At 43.9% G+C, this 18355-nt stretch overlaps 1 protein-coding gene across 1 annotated transcript; it reads left to right on the forward strand.

Annotated features, from left to right (window-relative positions):
* The first annotated feature begins 1468 nt into the window (after nucleotides 1-1468).
* Nucleotides 1469-16008, forward strand: SELENOO (selenoprotein O). The gene is made up of 9 exons (XM_008492972.2): nucleotides 1469-2050; nucleotides 3527-3730; nucleotides 4673-4853; nucleotides 8189-8319; nucleotides 8722-9002; nucleotides 9343-9493; nucleotides 10489-10674; nucleotides 11394-11550; nucleotides 12241-16008. The coding sequence occupies exons 1-9, from the start codon at nucleotides 1482-1484 to the stop codon at nucleotides 12436-12438; spliced, it is 2058 nt and encodes a 685-aa protein (XP_008491194.2). The 5' UTR covers nucleotides 1469-1481; the 3' UTR covers nucleotides 12439-16008.
* The last annotated feature ends 2347 nt before the right edge of the window (nucleotides 16009-18355 follow it).

Genomic DNA, 18355 nt, shown 5'->3' on the forward strand with positions numbered 1-18355 from the left:
GAGCACGACAGGCCAGCACCCCCACATCCCCCTGCTCCACATTCACCCCAAAGATGTCAAAGTTGGGGGTCACTGGTTTCTCTGTTTGCTTTAACACCCGGAGTAAGACATTTCCACACAGGTAGGCTGATGCCTCCTGGACACCTCTCCAGGGTGTCCCTTCCATGTTGTCCTTGAGAGGTTCGTACTCTCCCAAATTCCTGATCACTAGCCTTAAGATCTCCCCTCCCAAAGTGTCAGCAGCAGGCAGGGCTCTGATAATTGCCGCCACCTTAGGCCAGGACAGCCCGATGGCAGTCACCACTTGCTTTGCGGCCTCCTGTGTGAAGGGAGTGCACTGCTCCAAGGTCCAAATCCGGTTCACCCACACAGGCCATCCCTCCTTTCGTTTCCTCCAAATCTTCTCCTTCCCAGACGCATCCCTTCTTCCCTGGCCTCTACCCTCCTCCGCCGGCTTTACCTTCCTGGGGCCCGCGGCACCCACCCCTGGCACCGCTGACTCTTTCTGCAGCTCTAACCATCCCTCTCCGTCCCACACCTCCGGCTCCCACTCAGCCTGACTGAGAGCCGCCACCTTCCTCTGATCCAAGCCCTTCCCCAGGGACAGCAGGGTGCCCAAGCACTGCACTTTCCTTCTCAGCCGGGCGTTCTCGGCCACCTCGGCCCTCAGCTCTTCCCTCAGCTTTCCCATCTGCTCAGCCTGCTGGATCAGCAGGGAGCTATCGCACCGCAGCGCCAGGACTTCGCTGCGAGCCACCTGCAGATTGTTTTGCAGGCTCTGGATGCACTGCTCCTTCTCCTCCACCGCTGCCTGCAAGACCCGGGCCAGATGGAACAACAGCCACTGCAGGGCTGAGCACTTCTTCTCCCCCTTGGGATGGCAGACGGACACGTAATTCTGCCAGTGTCTCTCTGCTGCCTTCAGGGTGGGCTCCTGACCCACGACCTTATAATCCCACGGGTCTCCCCCGTGCTCCAGCATGGCCTGTACCAGCAGACCCCTCTCTTCTTGGCTCAGGGAGCAACTCGGCTCCTCTTTCTCCTTTGCTTTCCCTCCCCTCGTTAGCCAGGACATCTTTGACGCCACCGCTCCAGCGAACGCTGAGTCGGGAGAGCCTCGACTAAGCCCACCCCTGTACCCCCTTCAGACCCCGCACCTGAGCCCGCTGACTAACAGGACACCGGGACACCGGCAGCGCAACCCGGGACACCCGCGGGACCCCGCCGCAACTTGCTGGCAGCTGCACCTGGCTGACCCTCACAATGCCTCCAAACAGCTGGGGCTGCCGCGGTACCGGTTTTGACACCCACACCCACTCAGTTCAGTTCCGTTCCGTCCCGTCCCGTGTTCCCCGAGCTCCCTGCGCACCTCTCCCGCCGGCTGTCCCTTCCCAGTGCCGCTGCCTCCCGCCCCTCGCCGGGTGCCGGGCGGGGCTCCCCGTGCCCGTGCCCCTCCCCTCGCCCCGCCCGCAGGCAGGCGGATGGCCGGGGCGCTACGCAGCGGCCGCTGCTTCACGCTGCTGTTGCCGCCGTTGCCGGCCGGCCTCGGTCGCCCCGGCTCCCTGGGTGCTTCCATGCAGCATCCCGCTTCTCCCCCAGCGCGGCCGGGCGGCCCCGAGGGCGGCGGGGGTTGGCTGAGTGCTCTGCGCTTCGACAACCTGGCGCTGCGCTCGCTGCCGGTGGACGCCTCGGAGGACAGCGGGCCGCGGACCGTGCCCGGAGCCTGCTTCTCCCGGGTGCGGCCCAGCCCGCTGCAGAACCCGCGGATGGTGGCCATGTCACTGCCGGCGTTGGCGCTGCTGGGGCTGGAGGCTCCTGAGGCCGGTCGGGAGGCTGCGGAGGCCGAGGCCGAGGCGGCTCTGTACTTCAGCGGGAACCGGCTGCTGGCGGGCTCGGAGCCGGCCGCGCATTGCTACTGCGGGCACCAGTTCGGCAGCTTCGCAGGGCAGCTGGGCGACGGCGCCGCCATGTACCTGGGCGAGGTGCTGGGTCCGCGGGGCGAGCGATGGGAGATCCAGCTCAAGGGCGCCGGCCTCACCCCCTTCTCCCGGTAAGGCCCGGCCCGGGGAGGGAGAGAGAGGGGGTGGCGGAGCCTCCCGGGGAGGCACGGGTTTTGCCGGAGCTGGGCCCCGGTGCCCCCCTGCGAAGCCCCCTGCGTGGCGAGGGAGAATGTGTGGGGGAGAACGGGTACTGGGACGGGCATCCCTGAGCCCTGGGACGGGCATCCCTGAGCCCTAGCTGCATTAGCGAGGTGCTTTTCCAGCTGGTTTTGTGCAAAGAATCATTCCCCGAGTAATCTCTTAAAACCTCCGGTGGGTTCTTTTTTTTTTTTTCTATCTTCACTCCAGCAAGTGCAGTGGTTAAATTCCAAACCAAAAGGTGGAAGTTTTCCTGTGTAAAATAAGACTATAATTACTTCTCCTTCAGCTGGCGCAGCACATCTGACCCTGGCTACCTTTCTCGAGGTTTTTCCCTCCTTTAAGAGGACACAGACCATGAGGAGTGGGGTCCACAGTGTGCAGTAGCCACCTGGCTGCTTGCTGCCATGCTGTACCACCTAAATGGTATTTAAAACGCAGGTGTTTGGTTTGTATGTGCTGCTGGTCCTGCTACTAGCTATGACTTTCTTCTACCCTTCCAGCCTGTGGGAGGAATGGTGGAAAAGCTCCAAAGGTGGTGTACGGACCAAATCCCTGTGAGGGATTGATGTCTTCATTAGTTGGTTTAGCCTGCACTGCTTTAAAACTTTCAGGTAACTTTCCCCCAATTGCATTTCCTGTATTTTCTATCCCAGCTGTGCACAGGCTCTGTAACACCTTAGTTTCATAGATGTGGTGCTCTGAAGGCCTTAAGGTCTGTGAAGGTTAAGGAGATCACAGTGAAAATCCCCAGTAGGATGGTAGCACTGTAGATGTGTCCTGGGAAGTTCTGTTTGCCTATAGCTCCTGAAGTTCTGGTGGTGTGTGCTAAGAGCCACCTGGCTGTTTTGTTTACTTGCTGTCTGTTAAATAAGCTACCTCACTGTTTGCTGTCCAGCCTTTTTTAATGAAACTGTCATGCATTCCTGTATTTAGCACCCCATTTCTAGATGACTAACTCTGTATTTAGCACCCCATTTCTAGATGACTTACCCATAAAGACCCAAAATAATATTTTTCAAGAAGCATAACAGTAGCCTTTTTATTAAGAAGAAACCGGGGACTTATCATATAGCTATGTTTATCCAGAATTTCTCACTTTTCTGAAAAACTTTTGTGTCAGTAAAAACAGAGTTAATTATTAGAAGGGATGTGTATAACTGGAAAGTTTGTTCTCATGTGTTGTCTTCATTTCAAGCATATTCTCTGTGTCTAATTAGGCTTTAGTTTGAAGGTTTGTTTTTTTTTATTCACAGATCTGCCTCTACTTTGTTCTATGGCTGTGGACAGAGCATGTCACTCTTAGGCTTTTGGTTCACCACTGCTAAGAGGGAGACACGAGTTCCTACCTTTATAACCTGAAAACTGTCCACCTCTTCTTGTTGCAGACAAGCTGATGGTCGCAAAGTCCTGCGGTCGAGCATACGGGAGTTCCTGTGCAGTGAGGCTATGTTTCACCTGGGAATACCAACAACAAGGGCTGGAACCTGTGTGACATCTGACTCCAAAGTTGTCCGTGACATCTTTTATGATGGGAATCCAAAAAATGAAAGGTGTACAGTTGTCCTGAGAATAGCTTCTACTTTTATAAGGTAGGACCATATTTTATTGTGGTTTGGTTTTTTTTTATTTTATTTTATTACTATGCTTTTAAAACCAAGCACACGTCTTTTAAAAGCAGCATTCTAAGTGTATTTCCATAATGGCACTATTTGTGTGTTGTGGAAGCTTGGAACTCCTGATGAAGCTGCTGCTGCTTTTGTCTAGCCGATGTGATGAGCTGGTCTGTTTGTTCACAGACAGATAAAGACTAAAGATGGTAGCCTGGTAGAATGAAGACCTTAAATTTTGTAAACCTCATAAGAGATTTTTCATACTTATGCCTGCAGAGAATACATGGGTTGGGTTTTTTTCTGTTGGTAGTAGTGGTGGATTATAGCTCTACCCTTAGTTCCAAAGCTGTTCTAATGTAGTACTGTCAGTGTTTGGGTGTACTTTCCCTGCCTGAGAAGTGTATGGTGTTCCTGCTCCAACACAAGACATGAGTTTCAGGAAGTTGGATTGCTTCTTGTGAAGTTACAGAATATTAGAGGAAGGTGAGGCATAAGGAGTATGTGCATGAATATTGTATATGTGTATGTGTGTTTGTGTGTATGTATATATGTGTGGAAAAATCTGTCTTAGATGCTTGGTTACAGTCTAGTAATAAGTCCTATTTCCATATATTTATCCAGGGTAAGAATTTTTCTGTAGGAGTGGTTGTAAGAGACTTTATCTAGCTGGTTTCCAGTACTGGCCAGGGTCTTGCTCTGTCAATGGGTGTGTGAGCTTCCTCGTGTGGAGTCACTGAGCCTTACTGGGTTCAGTGTAGGAATCCTCTGGGTCTTTTCTCTTGGTCAGTTGAAGGATTGGTGTTAAACTCAAGAGAGGATGTTGTGTTACTGCACCCAGTAAATATTTTTATTTCATGTAATATCGGATGAAGTGGATGGTATCAGAAAATACTAAAACATGTTTTTATTATTTTAAAACAGATTTGGTTCCTTTGAAATTTTTAAACCTCCTGACGAGTACACAGGACGCAAAGGTCCCAGCGTGAACCGAAATGATATTCGAATACAGATGCTTGATTATGTGATCAGCACTTTCTATCCAGAAATCCAGGAAGCTTATTCAGACAACAGTATCCAACGGAATGCTGCTTTCTTCAAAGAGGTGAGAAAGATCAGATTCTCTTCATATCTATAGCAGTCCTCTTTTGGAACTTCATCTGCAAACACAGATGACTGGAGTTGTTTAATGCCTTTTATCATCTGATTGCCAGAACTCTTCTTTGGAGAAAACACTCCTAATAGAGCTACTTACTGGTGATAGCAATTTTGATACTGATCATGCCAATGAAAGCAGTTTAACCTTTTTAATAATAAATCATTATTGCACTGGGGGAGCTTCCCAAGACTTGTCTTCATTTGCTGAGAGTGTCTTAGACTGTGAGGGGCTATTTTGGCCCCTCATTCAGGTGATGAATCGACTGTACCAAGACATCATCTTGTAAAATACTGAGAAAATTGAGTCACTTCCTGTCTCTCATTGTCCAAATTACAAACAGGAATTTCAACCGCAAATCACTTCAACTTCAGGCTTTAGAGTTGAAATATTTAAAGGCAGTCAAACACCACAAGGATTTCAGAGCTTCCAGCTGTGGGAATGGTGAGATCAGGCAAGATAAATATGTGGTGTAGTATCAGGTCAATCATTCTGTAGTTGTCCAGAGAAGCTTAGTGATTTCTTAGAGACCCATTTTGAACTAATTTTCAATTACTGTATAAATTTAGACTTTAGCAACTACTGGACATCCATAATAAAATCAGAACTGTAACATGAGTAAATATAGAATTGCTGTATTTATCTTCGAGTTAAAATATGGCTAAATTAACTGGTATCTGAGCTTTACCTACTGAATATACTGAATTTCTATCAATATATTTCTTTTTCTCAGTGGGCAAAGAAAGAATTTGGGGTTAGGGAAAAGATGCTTCTCTTCCTGTTTTAGTGATGAGTATGTAGTTGTGCTACCCTTGCAGAAGGCATCCAGTTTGTAATTACTGGAGAACTGTAATGAAGGCTCTGATTAAGATAATCTGAATTTCAAATAATGTTACAGCCAAATAAGAACGGTATAACTAGCCAGTAAACAGAACAGTTTAAACTACCACAGTCTAATATATTTAGTCTACATAAAAGCAACTGTTGGTAGGGGCCAAGGGAATGGTTGCAATGTGATGTTTATAACAGACCAATAAGGGGTCAGGTCAAACAGCTTAAAGTCTGACAGTCTCTAGATTTTATGGGTTTTGAGTTTGTGTTGTGGGTGGTTTGTGGTTTTTCTTTTAACACAACCTTTGCATGCTTGCAAGCAAGGTGTGGTGTCATCCACCACTGGTTGACAAAAAGGTTGACTTCACTGGACAGGCCTTTTTGCATTGGAATGATTGGAGTTAGTGATGGGGACAGTGTCTTGTCACCCACTGTTTGCATGTCCAGCACTGGCATGCTTGCTTTCTGATGGCAGAAAAGTTGTGGGGCTTTGGGATCTCTTTGGACATGTGTGTATACCCAGTTCTGCCTCTCTCTGCTTTTGGCTGCTTTTCCTGGCCCAGTTACTTGTGGTTTCCTCCCCCCATCCTGGGATGCTTTCCTTATTGCCCTTGTCTCTACTGCTTTGTTGTGCTGCTCCTGCTGTGCCTCCCTTCACTCCCTGCTTGTGCCAGCAGCCTTTTTGCTTCCTCTCCTCATTAGTGGAGACTTCCCATACTTTTCTCCACCTGAAAAGCACCCCAGTCTCTTACCTAATTTGACAGGCACATCTATCTTTTTTATTAGTGGGCAAATGTTGTCAGCTCAGCTGTGTTTGTTTTATCTTTTTTTTTTTTTTTTTCCTTGTGGAAGAAGTGGAAGGAAAAAGTACAAGTAATTGCATTTGGCATTGCTGTGCAGAAAGCAAACACTGTTATCTGTATTTCTCAAAAAGTTTGTAGGTGTTGTTTAAATTTAAATGTGCATGTCCTTGAGATAGTGCTCTTGTTTGTACATATACCATACTTGTTTTCTAGTATATAGTTATAGTACAAAAATAGGATCAAAAAGAATGAAGGTCAAAGTGAGTGCAAAGCTGTCTCTTGCTAATCAATATACCCATCTTTGAGTGGTGCCCAAGCTTTAATTGCTTTCAGGTGTTCTCTTTAGCAGGATTTATTTTTTACCAGCATGCTGGCTGTGTGTGATGCATTCATACAAAGCCATCCAACAGTGGTGAATTGCCTTACCCCTGGCGTGCTTTCATCCCAGCCCTGGTGGCCTAGAATTTTTAGTTTTATTTTTTACCATCTTCCTGGCACAGAGCTGCTGAGCAGGGTGTGTCTCCCTGACTGCTTTGTGGCACACCAGCAATCAGTTTTGGACACCTGTAACTGCTTAGAGTCCCTTCTCATCTGTTAACCAGCTCATTTTTTTTTAAACCTTAATGAAATGCACTTACATTGCAGCTGGAGAAAATAGTTGCAGTAAATTTATGTACATTGATAGCTATTTGGGAAGATGAGTGATATTAGCTATGAAATAGTTTTGCTTAAAAGTTTTAGCTAATGACTATGCAAAATTTTTATTTAGAGCATTTCAGTAAAATAGTTAAAAATATCCAGATTTATTTAAAAGCCAGGTTAGCTTCCTGAACTTCAGATTTCACAGGGCCTATCCAGTTGCAGTTGACAGGTGGGCTACTTTAATTGATTGCTAGACATATTTTAAAATTTTACACTATTTATTTGAAGAATGAGACACATACAGTGATTGTAGTTAAGGATTCCACAACAATAACTCTCATTTAATCAGCTGAAAAGTTCAGGTAAAACATTTAGTGAATAATTGCATTTAAGTAAAATAGTAACTCTTGGAATATTTTTACTTAACCTTGTAGCTTTTTTCCACTCACAGCAAACTGAAGGAAGTGCCTACCAATGCTAAAACTTCTTTAGCAGGGTGTTATTTATTGGTGCAATTTACTCCTACCTACCAGGTAAACCAAATTACTATCTTTGCACTGGGCTTTGTTGCACAGAATTAGTTTTGTTTCTTAGCCTATGTTATTGCCTAACCCTGGAGTTAAAGAGTATTTAAGATTAGTAGTGAGCAAAAGAATGTGTTTGTATGATGTTTTGAACAGAAGGTAAGTCTGGTGTGAAACAGTTTACCTTATTTCAGCTTTCTTTCTCCACTGTTTTGAAGCTGTCCAGTTGATTTGCAAGTGAAGCATGGAAAAGAAGGAAAGAAGAGGAAGCAAATAGGAATGGGAGAGTGAGAAACAGGGCAGTTGGTAACAGGAAGAGAGATGCAAGCTGTCCTCGAGAGATGTGTGCATTTGGCATACTGCCAGAATCTGCTTCTGTTGGAGCTGTAGAAAGATCAGTTCAAACTAGCAAATGCCAGGGAATATATGAATGTATTGGAAATACCTTGTGTTGAAAATGGAAAAAATAATAATTCTCTTTTAGATCACAAAACGAACAGCAAGATTGGTTGCTGAGTGGCAGTGTGTTGGGTTTTGCCATGGTGTGCTGAACACAGACAACATGAGCATAGTTGGACTAACCATTGACTATGGACCTTTTGGATTTATGGACAGGTCAGTGGGGCAGAATTGTTTGAAATACATGTGTGCATTTTCTAGGTAGAACAATCCTGATGTTCACAATTACTTAAGTATTTTAAATCTAAAGTAGATTTGTGAAGACTCTTTATGGTAAAGTAGATTAACTTAGTTCTGGCTGCCTTCTAATTCTTCTTTTCAGTCTTCTTTTTAACTAAATTCACAGCATCTCTACCTGTTAGATTGTTCTTGTAGCCTGTGGGGTTTCTCGGTGCTTGAGAGGGCAGGAAGATATCTAATTAGGTGCCTCTGGGGAAACAATCAAGAAGGAGTGTTCGAATGTTTTTAGTTTCCTAAGGGAAATTAATCAAAATAATTCTCCTCATGACATTGGTGTCCAGATAACTAGAAGAATGCTAACTATTTCTTCATTTGTAGATATGACCCTGAGCACATTTGCAATGGTTCTGATAACACAGGGCGATATGCTTACAACAAGCAGCCAGAAATCTGCAAGTGGAACCTGGGGAAGCTTGCTGAAGCTCTAGTTCCAGAACTGCCCTTGGAAATAAGTGAACTCATCCTGGAAGAGGAGTATGATGCAGAATTTGAGAAACATTATTTGCAGAAGATGAGAAAGAAACTAGGCTTAATCCATCTGGAATTAGAAGAAGACAGTAAACTGGTTTCTGAGCTCCTTGAAACCATGCATCTCACAGGTTGGTGAGGAAACAGATGGTTATTATTTAATGGCCCATCAGTGTCTTACAAACCAAAATGTAGGGTTTTTTTCTTGACCTTACAAGAAAGCAGCCTTGCTCAAGTACATTGTCATCTGAAACAGGGGAAAAAGACTGGAAAATAATTACCTTCTTGTGGACTGTGGGACAGTTGTTGCTTTATACAGGGCTTCCTGTCTTACTGAGGGAGCAGTGTATTTGCCTCTTCAGAGTGGCTGCCTGTACATCTTTGGGGATCAGGGGGAGTTAGGAAGGAGGTATGGGACCTGTTTTCTTGCTGATTTACGAGTTGCATTATTCATAGAATTCACTTTTTCAGGTGGAGACTTCACAAATATCTTTTACTCATTGAGTTCATTCTCAGTGGACTGTGATCCCTCAGAACTGGAAGATTTCTTGGAAAAGCTTACAAGTCAGTGTGCTTCTGTGGAAGAACTGAAAGTTGCTTTCAAGCCACAGATGGATCCAAGGTAATGCTCTTTATGTAAATGCCTTTGGACTGTGCCTTTAGTTTCATCATAACCGTGATGAGCTCTGCATGCGATGTAATATTTGACTAAATTTGGAAATTTCTCTGTAAAGCAGATGCATCATGATGTACAGCAGTGCAAATCTGTATGAACATATAGGCTGATAAAATGAGTTGTCTGTTTTGAAGGCCATGAAATGCTTCTTTTCACTTTTGTTTATAAATGTATTAACAGAAGGAAATAAAAATACTTAGTGTGATTTGTTATGGCTCAACTTAACATTCTTTCCTTTTAATATTATTTTACTTTTTGCTTCAGTGCAGTTATTAACTCCAGGAAAAATAAAAGTTGGCTACCATGGTGTTGAAAATAAGGTGAAGCTACTGTACAGCACCAGCTAGCATAGTCAAATGTAAGAAGATACAGTCCCAGTCAAACTTGCAGCAGAATGGATAGTTTTAGGAATTTAGTACCACAAGGCAGATTTAGACTGGCTAAATAAAAATAAACTGCTGTCACATGTGACAAGTGAGGTATCTTTCTACATTTGATTTGGGTGTATCTTAGTACTGGTAAAATTAGTAGATGCTAGGTCCTTATTCTACATGCTGTAATGGTATTTATGTTGGGAAAAGAAATTTTAAGAAGCAACCCTGTGTTTTGATGAGTATTGCACACCTAAATCCAACTGTTAATTCTGAAAAACATAGACTCGTAGAATGGGTTATGTTGGAAGGGACCTTAAAGGTCATCTGTACTTTATGTATCACAAGAATGTGGATTAAGCTCACTGAAGAAGAGCCAAGGAACAGTAAAATTAGTATAATTTACTACACTTTTTTTCCTGTTAATTATAAAGTACTGTTATTTCACCTTTCTAGCAAAATCATAGGTTATTGTGAATGTTTTTGTACCTCATTTATGGTTGCAAAAAGATGCTTCTTGACAGGCAGGTCAACTTGAAGACCTAATATGTTTGTGTGTTTTGTTCCTAGACAGCTATCAATGATGCTGATGTTGGCTCAGTCTAATCCTCAGCTGTTTGCATTAATTGGAACCAAAGCAAATATAAACAAAGAACTAGAACGCATTGAACAGTTCTCTAAACTGCAGCAGTTAGCAGCAGCTGATTTACTCAGCAGAAATAAAAGCCACTGGAAAGAATGGCTGGAGAAGTACAGGTAATGTTTCTTAGTGTTCAGAGCAGTGTATTCTGTGAGAACAGTGTGCCTGTCCCATCAGACACCCTGTCACTAAATACAGGTGTTAGGAGGGATGTGTGGGGCATGTAATTCAAAATACTGACTACTCCAAGATGAATATCTGTGCTGCTGTGAAAGTTCAAGGGCATCAGTGTAGTTTGTGCACTAGATTTTGTGGAGCAGTGGGGGTTTACAAATCACATCAAATATAGTATTAAAAGTGCTTCAAGAATGTTGACATTGATTCTAGAGACTCATTTGTTTTGTGGGCCATTATGTACTCGATACCTACAGTTAACTGATCTTTATCCTTTTACTTTTTTTTTCCTGAAAGAAAAATACATATATTAATATGGAAAGCAAGTAGAAGTATTCTTAATCAAATGGTAACCATAAAAGAAGTCATGGACAGAAAAAAAATACCCAGACTTTTTAGCAGGCATAACTTAAAATGCCAAAAGCACAGTGCTAGCAGGAGATTTTCTTGGAAGAAAACACCTTAATAGAGCTTTAGTTGTTTCTGCTGTTTGGATTATGTCAGGACTCTTCCTCATCTGGCTGCCTGTGGTCTGGTTCAACAGGGCTGAGAGGTTTCCTGAGTATTCTTGCTAATGGGGGAATCAAAAGGCAGATTCTGAAGGAAACTTTTACGTGTGGATCTTGAAACGAACCAGTTGCTTTCACTTGATTAATTTCAGAGTCCGTTTGCAAAAGGAAGTTGAAAGTGTGAGTGATGCTGATACCTGGAATACTGAGCGTGTGAAGATCATGAATTCAAACAATCCAAAATATATCTTGAGAAATTATATTGCCCAGAATGCCATAGAAGCAGCTGAAAAAGGGGATTTCTCAGAGGTATGCTGTTACTATTTAACATTTTTCTGGGTTTGCATAGATGTTTAGTGGTGCCATTGATGACTGATGTTTTGCTACATGACATTAACTCTGCCATCTCAGGCAGTTAGGGGACTTGGGATTTATTGTTTGGAATGTCTGCATTATTTTTGAGGGAGCTGTGACTTTAATGACTACAGAACTAATGAAAGAATTGAGAATCTGAATCTGAACTTCACCAACATTTTTAGGCTGATCCCAGGCCAAGAAGCTTAACCTTGCTTTTGCTTTCTTCTTAATGATGGTTTACTTTGGGGAGGCAGCTGAGTATAAATTTATAATTGTTTGCTGCTGTTCTGAGTGTTATCTTTTAAATCTTAGGGTTTTCATCTGTGGAGTTCAGTGTGTATTTTTTTACGTGCAGAATATGGGAAAATTAATTTATTTTGAGAAATGACATAAAAAACTTCTATTTTAGACTTGCATTTCTAATTATTTGAGATTGAGCTCCATATAGAAACAAACTCAGCCAGTTATGACTTTATAGTTTTCAGCTTATTTAATATAAATATTGTTAATCTGTTTCATATTTGGCTTGTCTGGAGGTTGTTTATTAAATTCAATACACTCTGTCATTATTTGGTATGAGGTTCTCCTCTATGTCATTTTGCCTTTACTTTCTGAACTTCCATAATGATGTTTTCTTACTAGGTAAGAAATGTGCTGAAACTCTTGGAGAATCCATTCCAGGAAGCAGATGTTTTCAGGGAGGTGAAGGAAGATGAAGAAGAGGAGGGAGCAACTGCTACAGCAGCAGCTGCTTGTGCTGAGGAGACCAGAAGCAGACTGTCATACTGCAGTAAACCTCCACTATGGGCTTCAGAGCTCTGTGTTACATGATCTTCGTAACTGCCTTGTTTTGTTTTTTGCTGTAAATGGAAGACTCTGATCCTCCTCCAGCAGTGAAAAATTCAGCAAGGCAAACAGCAAAGTGCTATTGAGTTACTGAAACAACCCTACATTTGGATGCATCTGCAGCAGTGTTCAGCTGGGCTGGATTTGAAGCAGTTGTGGACAAACCAGTGGCAAACAACAGTGTGTGTACATCAGTAATTTAAATGTTTTGAGATGGAAAGTCTTTCCTTTATTCATATCACATTGCAAGTAGAAAGCAGTAATTTATGTTGAGGCAGGCTGAATTTCAAACATCCAAATGGAACTGTTGTGCTGTGAAGACAAAAATAGCAAGTCAGGAATCTGATCTGTTTTTGTCTGATGTCTTTAACTAATAGTACTTCTAAAATTTATTTAATGCTTTCTCTATGCAGGGACTTTTAGCTCCCTTCAACGGAGGAATAGATTCAGTGTTGCTTGTTTGAAGCTGTATTTCATTTAATTAAGCAGTTCATTTCTTGTGAACCTTCAGATTGATATTTAATCATCTATTTTCAGAGAATTTGTGCACACTAGGGTTTGGGAGAGCAACTGAATTATTTTTTTTTAAATACATTAAGAGTAGAATTAAGGGAGATTGTACATTTGCACTTGAAAATCTTGATGGTAAAGTTCAGTCAGGTTCAGTATGTTTGCATGCAACGTGTAAATATTTACTAAAATTGTGGGTACAGTTTGTAAGCCAATTCGACTGGGGCAAGACCAGTTAGCCAAATTAGTGTGGACCTTAAACTACCCTACTACTCAAATCCTGGTTCATTGTCTATTTATCTGTGTGCTCTTCAACAGAAACTCCATGAATGAGAAGCATGCAGGGGGGGCACCACTCTGGCCTTGTACCACTGTGTTTGCTTTCTGTGGTCTTGGAAGAACTTTACACTGAAAGTTGCTGTTGATGAACGTGCTGCTTGGGCTTGTGCAAAAGGTTATGGAGGAGGTGGGAGCTGACTTGCTTGCAAGTTACTTATTGATAGTAGTTCAGCTGAGACTTCAGGGGAAAATTGGTTGTCATTATTGTCACACCAGCAAAAAAAAAAAATGTTCCTTGATGGGTTATTACTTAACTTTTTAAATTTATTTCTAAAGGACTCTGTTGCTGAAATTTTGGGAGTTTGGTTTAATGCAGAAGTTTCTCTTTTCCAAAGACACCACCGTCTTACACTGTGAGCTTGAATGTACTCTAGGAAATTCTTCCTCCACCCCTCTGCAAACTTGATATTAGCTCAGGTTCAGTTGTGCTCTTGTAAGTCTTCCTCTAATTTACAAGCTGTGAAAAACAGGAAGAACAGTTGGGCTACTGCTTATCCATCTGTACTAACAATCAATTTGTCCTCCTTGCTGTCACAGTAAATAAGTGATGCTTTAAATGTAAACATTGATTCTGTCTGACCTTCAGCCTAGAGAACCCCATGCTGGTTAATGGTTTGTGACAAACTGGAGTCTCTGACAAACGTGGCTCTTCCTGGGACATTTTGGTCCTTATAGAAAAGGACAGACTTAAAGCAGCTTGGCAGACTGGGGCAACAAGTCCTGCTAGCTGGGCAGCTGGTTGTCTTCCAGAGATCCATTTTTGAATGAGCTTCAGACTGTCATCAGGGATTGTCCTTCCCATGAACTGGAACCAAACTCTTTCATGGAAACTTTAAGAGGAAGCCAGTGCTGGGTAAAAAGGATGGCACCAGGAGGGGGACAGGGAAGGAAGGTGAGCAGGCAATTTGAAGGGCACTTCAGGGTCCAGTTGGAGTCAATAACAAGTCCTGTTCCCCAGGGGTTAGTACTGGGACCAGTCTTGCTCAGTATATTCACCAATGAGCTGGATGAAGGGATAGAGCACCTTCAGCCAGTTTGCTGGTGACACAAACTGGGAGGCAGCAGCTTCTCCATCAGAGGAGTGTGCTGCCATCCAGTGTGACCTGGACAGGCTGGAGAGCTCATGAAATTCAGCAAGGACAAGTGTAGGGTCCTGCACCTAGAGAGGAACAACCCCATGCACCAGTAAAGGTTGGGAACTGACCTGCTCTAAAGCAGGAAAAAGACCCGAGAGTCCTGGTAACTGGGTGACAGTGAGTCAGCAGTGTGCTCTTGGGGCCAAGAAGGCTGGTGGCATCCTGGGGTGTACCAAGAAAAGTGTGGCAGAGGTTGAGAGAGGTTCTCCTCCCTCTGTACTCTGCCCTGGTGAGGCCCTGTCTGGAGCACTGTGTCCAGTTCTGGGCTCCTCATTTCAAGAAGGAGAGGGAACTGCTGGAGAGGGCACAGCAAAGGGCTACAAAGATGATGAGGGTACCAGAACCTCTCATGAGGAGAGGCTGAGGGACTGGGGTCTTTTTAGTCTGGAGAAGACTCAAGGAGGAGATTACCAACACTTACACATACTCAAAGGGTGGGTGCCAGGAGGATGGGTCCTGTCTTTTTTCAGCAGTGCCCAGTGACAGAACAAGAGGTAACAGGCACAAACTTGGACATAGGAAGTTCCATCAAAACAGGAGGAGGAGCTTCTTTATTTTGAGGGCGACAGAGCACTGGAACAGGCTGCCCAGAGAGGTGCTGGAGTCTCTGTCTCTGGACATATTCAAAACCCACCTGGATGCACTCCTGTGCAACCTGGTCTAGGTGAACCTGCTCTGGTGGGGTTTGGACTTGATGATCTTCAAAGGTCTCTTCCCAACCCCTAACATTCTGTGATGTTGTAACTGTGGTTTTGGACATAGAATTTAACTACCAAATTATTTTATACCTAAATAGAGATCCTTTGAATAATTTGCTAGCAATTTTTTCCCTAAAATGGGGAAACTGAATTCAACAGTGAGGAAGGGAAATGTCACTTCCTGCTGAATACATTTTTTGCTTGCACATAGATCAAGTGCAACAGCTCTAGAAAGCTTGAAATGATAAATGCAGCCCCTTGGCATGGCAGCTTAGGTGTGCCAGTCAGTACCGATTTACTGACTGTAAGAGAGGCAGAGTGTTCCCTGGCTGGTGGGAACACTGCAAGGGCAGCTGTGTAGTTCAGCTGCACTGAAAGTCACTGCTCAGTTCCTCAGTTTATGCAGTAATACCAGTGCTTTGTGATGATCAGATCAGCCTGTGGTCTTCTAGCACCCTCATTTCAAAAGGCAGGCAATAGTTTCAGTGCTGCTGACAGTGAGTGTGTGAGTGTCTTCATTCTCATTGCTGGAGCAGTATGGAAGCAGAAGGTTGTTCAGGACAATCAGGCCAAATTTTGTCCAGGTGAGAACTTAATCTCTTAGCTCAATTGTTCAGAAAGAAGGGAATACAACTTAGAGCATTTGGGAGTCTAAATACTTGAATCTCCCTGATTTTTACAGCTTGTATTTGCAATAAGAAAACCTGAAAAAAGTACTTCTTATTCACCAGATATCCTGCTTGTATAAAAGCCATGGACTTGTGCTCAGAATGAATTGGTGATTCTGCCCATTCTGTTGAAACACTTGATAAGACTTCATCTGTGGCTATAAAGCTTTAACTGCTTTTGCATAGAAGCAAGTGGTACTCAGACTACAAAACTGAAATGAGAAGCTCTTAGAGAGGGGTCTCTGGATGGTCTTATATGGTAGTGGGACTCCTCTCATGACTTCATAAGTTACCACCATAATACTGCATCCTGAGCTTGCAGATCTACAGTTGCTGAATGTTCTGCTGTCAGCTCTCACTTTAGAATGCTGTGTGGGTTTTTTTGTTTGGGTTTGTTTTGGGTTGGGGTTTTGTTTTGTTTTTTGCTTTTCCCAAACAACTTCTATGCTTTAGTTGGTTCTTTTATTAAAAAAAAAATAAAAATCTTGGTCATGCCTGTTTCCTGAGGAGTTTTGCTGTTAACCATACTATTTAATAGATTTCATTTCTTTAGAAGTACTTGCTCTGCTGGTGAGGTCATATTGTAGAAAGCTCACTTAGTATTTTTTCAGTGTTTTCTGAGGAGTGAATTATCACGGGTATGGTCTCCTGGCTTGGCCACCAATTTTGGTAGTATGCTTGGAGCAAGGTAAGGACCCTCATGTTTTTCACAGAGAAACCTCCCTCTTTATTACTTGAGCGTAAGACCTGTATGCTGACACCTCTTGGATCCCAGCGATATAAAGAAGAATCAAACCCACCACCTTAATGGCAACAGATACAGGATGTGATTTTAAACCTCACATAAATAGGCCTCTGGGTAGAAAGTGCAGATGCAGTTTGTTTGAACTGAATCAGGTAGTTTATGCATCACATTTTTTTTCCAGGTATCTCTGTGAGATAAAGAGTGGGACTTCTCAGAAGGGAAAACATCTGGTATAGAGCACCCTGTATTAGAGAGGTGCTCTGGCATGGGGCTCTGCTGCACAGGAGGAAATGTTATATTGGGAACTGGCCTGTCTGCAAATTGGCTCTGTAGAATTTGGGTCCCCTGCATACAGGATTGTGGAACAAGATTGTTTCTGGTATTCTGCTTTTCAATTTGTGTCTGTGATGAAGCAGGCCAAACCTGCTGCTTGTCCCTCTGCATGGAGGGCATCCAAGCAAAGGGCTGAGGCAATCTCCAGGGTCCACTGAAAGAGCAAATTCAGGCATCCCTTATCCTGAATTTCATTTGTCAGATCCATGCTTTTCACACATTTGGGTGTGCATCTCAGCTGCTGTATCAGACACCACCCCATGCTCAGGCTGCTCAGTTGTGCTGGGTGATGCTTCAGCAGCCACAGGGCCCTTCAGCAAACCCTGCAGCTCCTTACACAGGGGGCAGGGGCTGGGGCAGCTTTACCTCTGACCACAGGCAGTCAGTCTGAGACAGGTAGGGGCAATAACCTGCACTTACCTTCCAGAGCCAGCAGGGTAGTGGCTGTAAACGCAGCAGGAGGGTTTCAGACTGCTGTCATATCTCACAAAATCACACAATCGAGGTTATACTCTACAATAAAACCTGCATTTGCCCCCTCCCCCCTCAGTACCTATGTTCTACCCCACTCCCAGATCAGCCTTGAGACTGATGGATGCAGCTCCCTTGTGATGTGGGACAAGTACCATGCCATAAATCAAAGGACATGAGGAGTAGGGACAATCTTCCGAAGCATAGACGGCTTTTTTTTTTTTTTTTTTTTTTTTTTCCCCTTTGCATAATAAATAACCAATCGTTCTGCTTTTAGAGTAACAGAGGAGCAGGAACCATACCCTGCTTATCAGTGTCTGTAGCAAAGGCACGCAGAGCATCTGAGGGTCCGGGCTGTTCCTCTCTTCCCCTGCTGCTGTTCGGCTGGGGCAAGGTCAGAGCTGCAGCACTGCAGAGCTCTTGCTAAGCCTGCACACTCAGCAGGTAAAGCCTGAGGCGAAATTTAATGATACTTTGTGCAAGTGTAAACAGTTTTAGTAGGCTAAGCTGACCTACAAAGCTAATTTAATGTGTTTTCTATTCTGGAGTCAGTTTACAAAAAAAAAAATTATATATATATTAATAGTACAGTAGAATAGCACATAGTTTATATTTAAATAGCATTTGCCTTTTTTTTTTTTTTTTAATTTTACAAAGATTTTAAAATGTGACAATTTTTCAGATGGGGATCCTGAGGCAACCAGAGATTAAGTGATTTCACTGATACCAAAACTGCTGGCTCCCAGGTCAGGTTGGTGACCAGTCTGTTTTTCTGTGCCCTCAGCAGCTCCCTGTTGTGGTGCCATGAAAAGGACCCCGGGTTGATGTGTGGGCAGTAGCAGGGTCAGTCAGGGGCAGCTTCTGCCTCCTCACCCCTGGTGGGCCAGGCAGCAGTGCTGGGACACTGGGTGGCTGCCTGGGTGCTTCCACCTGACCTCCTCCTGGTGGCTGCCAGGCAGGAAACCTCCTGTCTGAAATGTGGGTTTTTTGTGTGAGTTAACCCATTGTGAA

The sequence above is a fragment of the Calypte anna genome, chromosome 1, assembly GCF_003957555.1.
Source record: "Calypte anna isolate BGI_N300 chromosome 1, bCalAnn1_v1.p, whole genome shotgun sequence".
NCBI classification, from domain to species: Eukaryota; Metazoa; Chordata; class Aves; order Apodiformes; family Trochilidae; genus Calypte; species Calypte anna.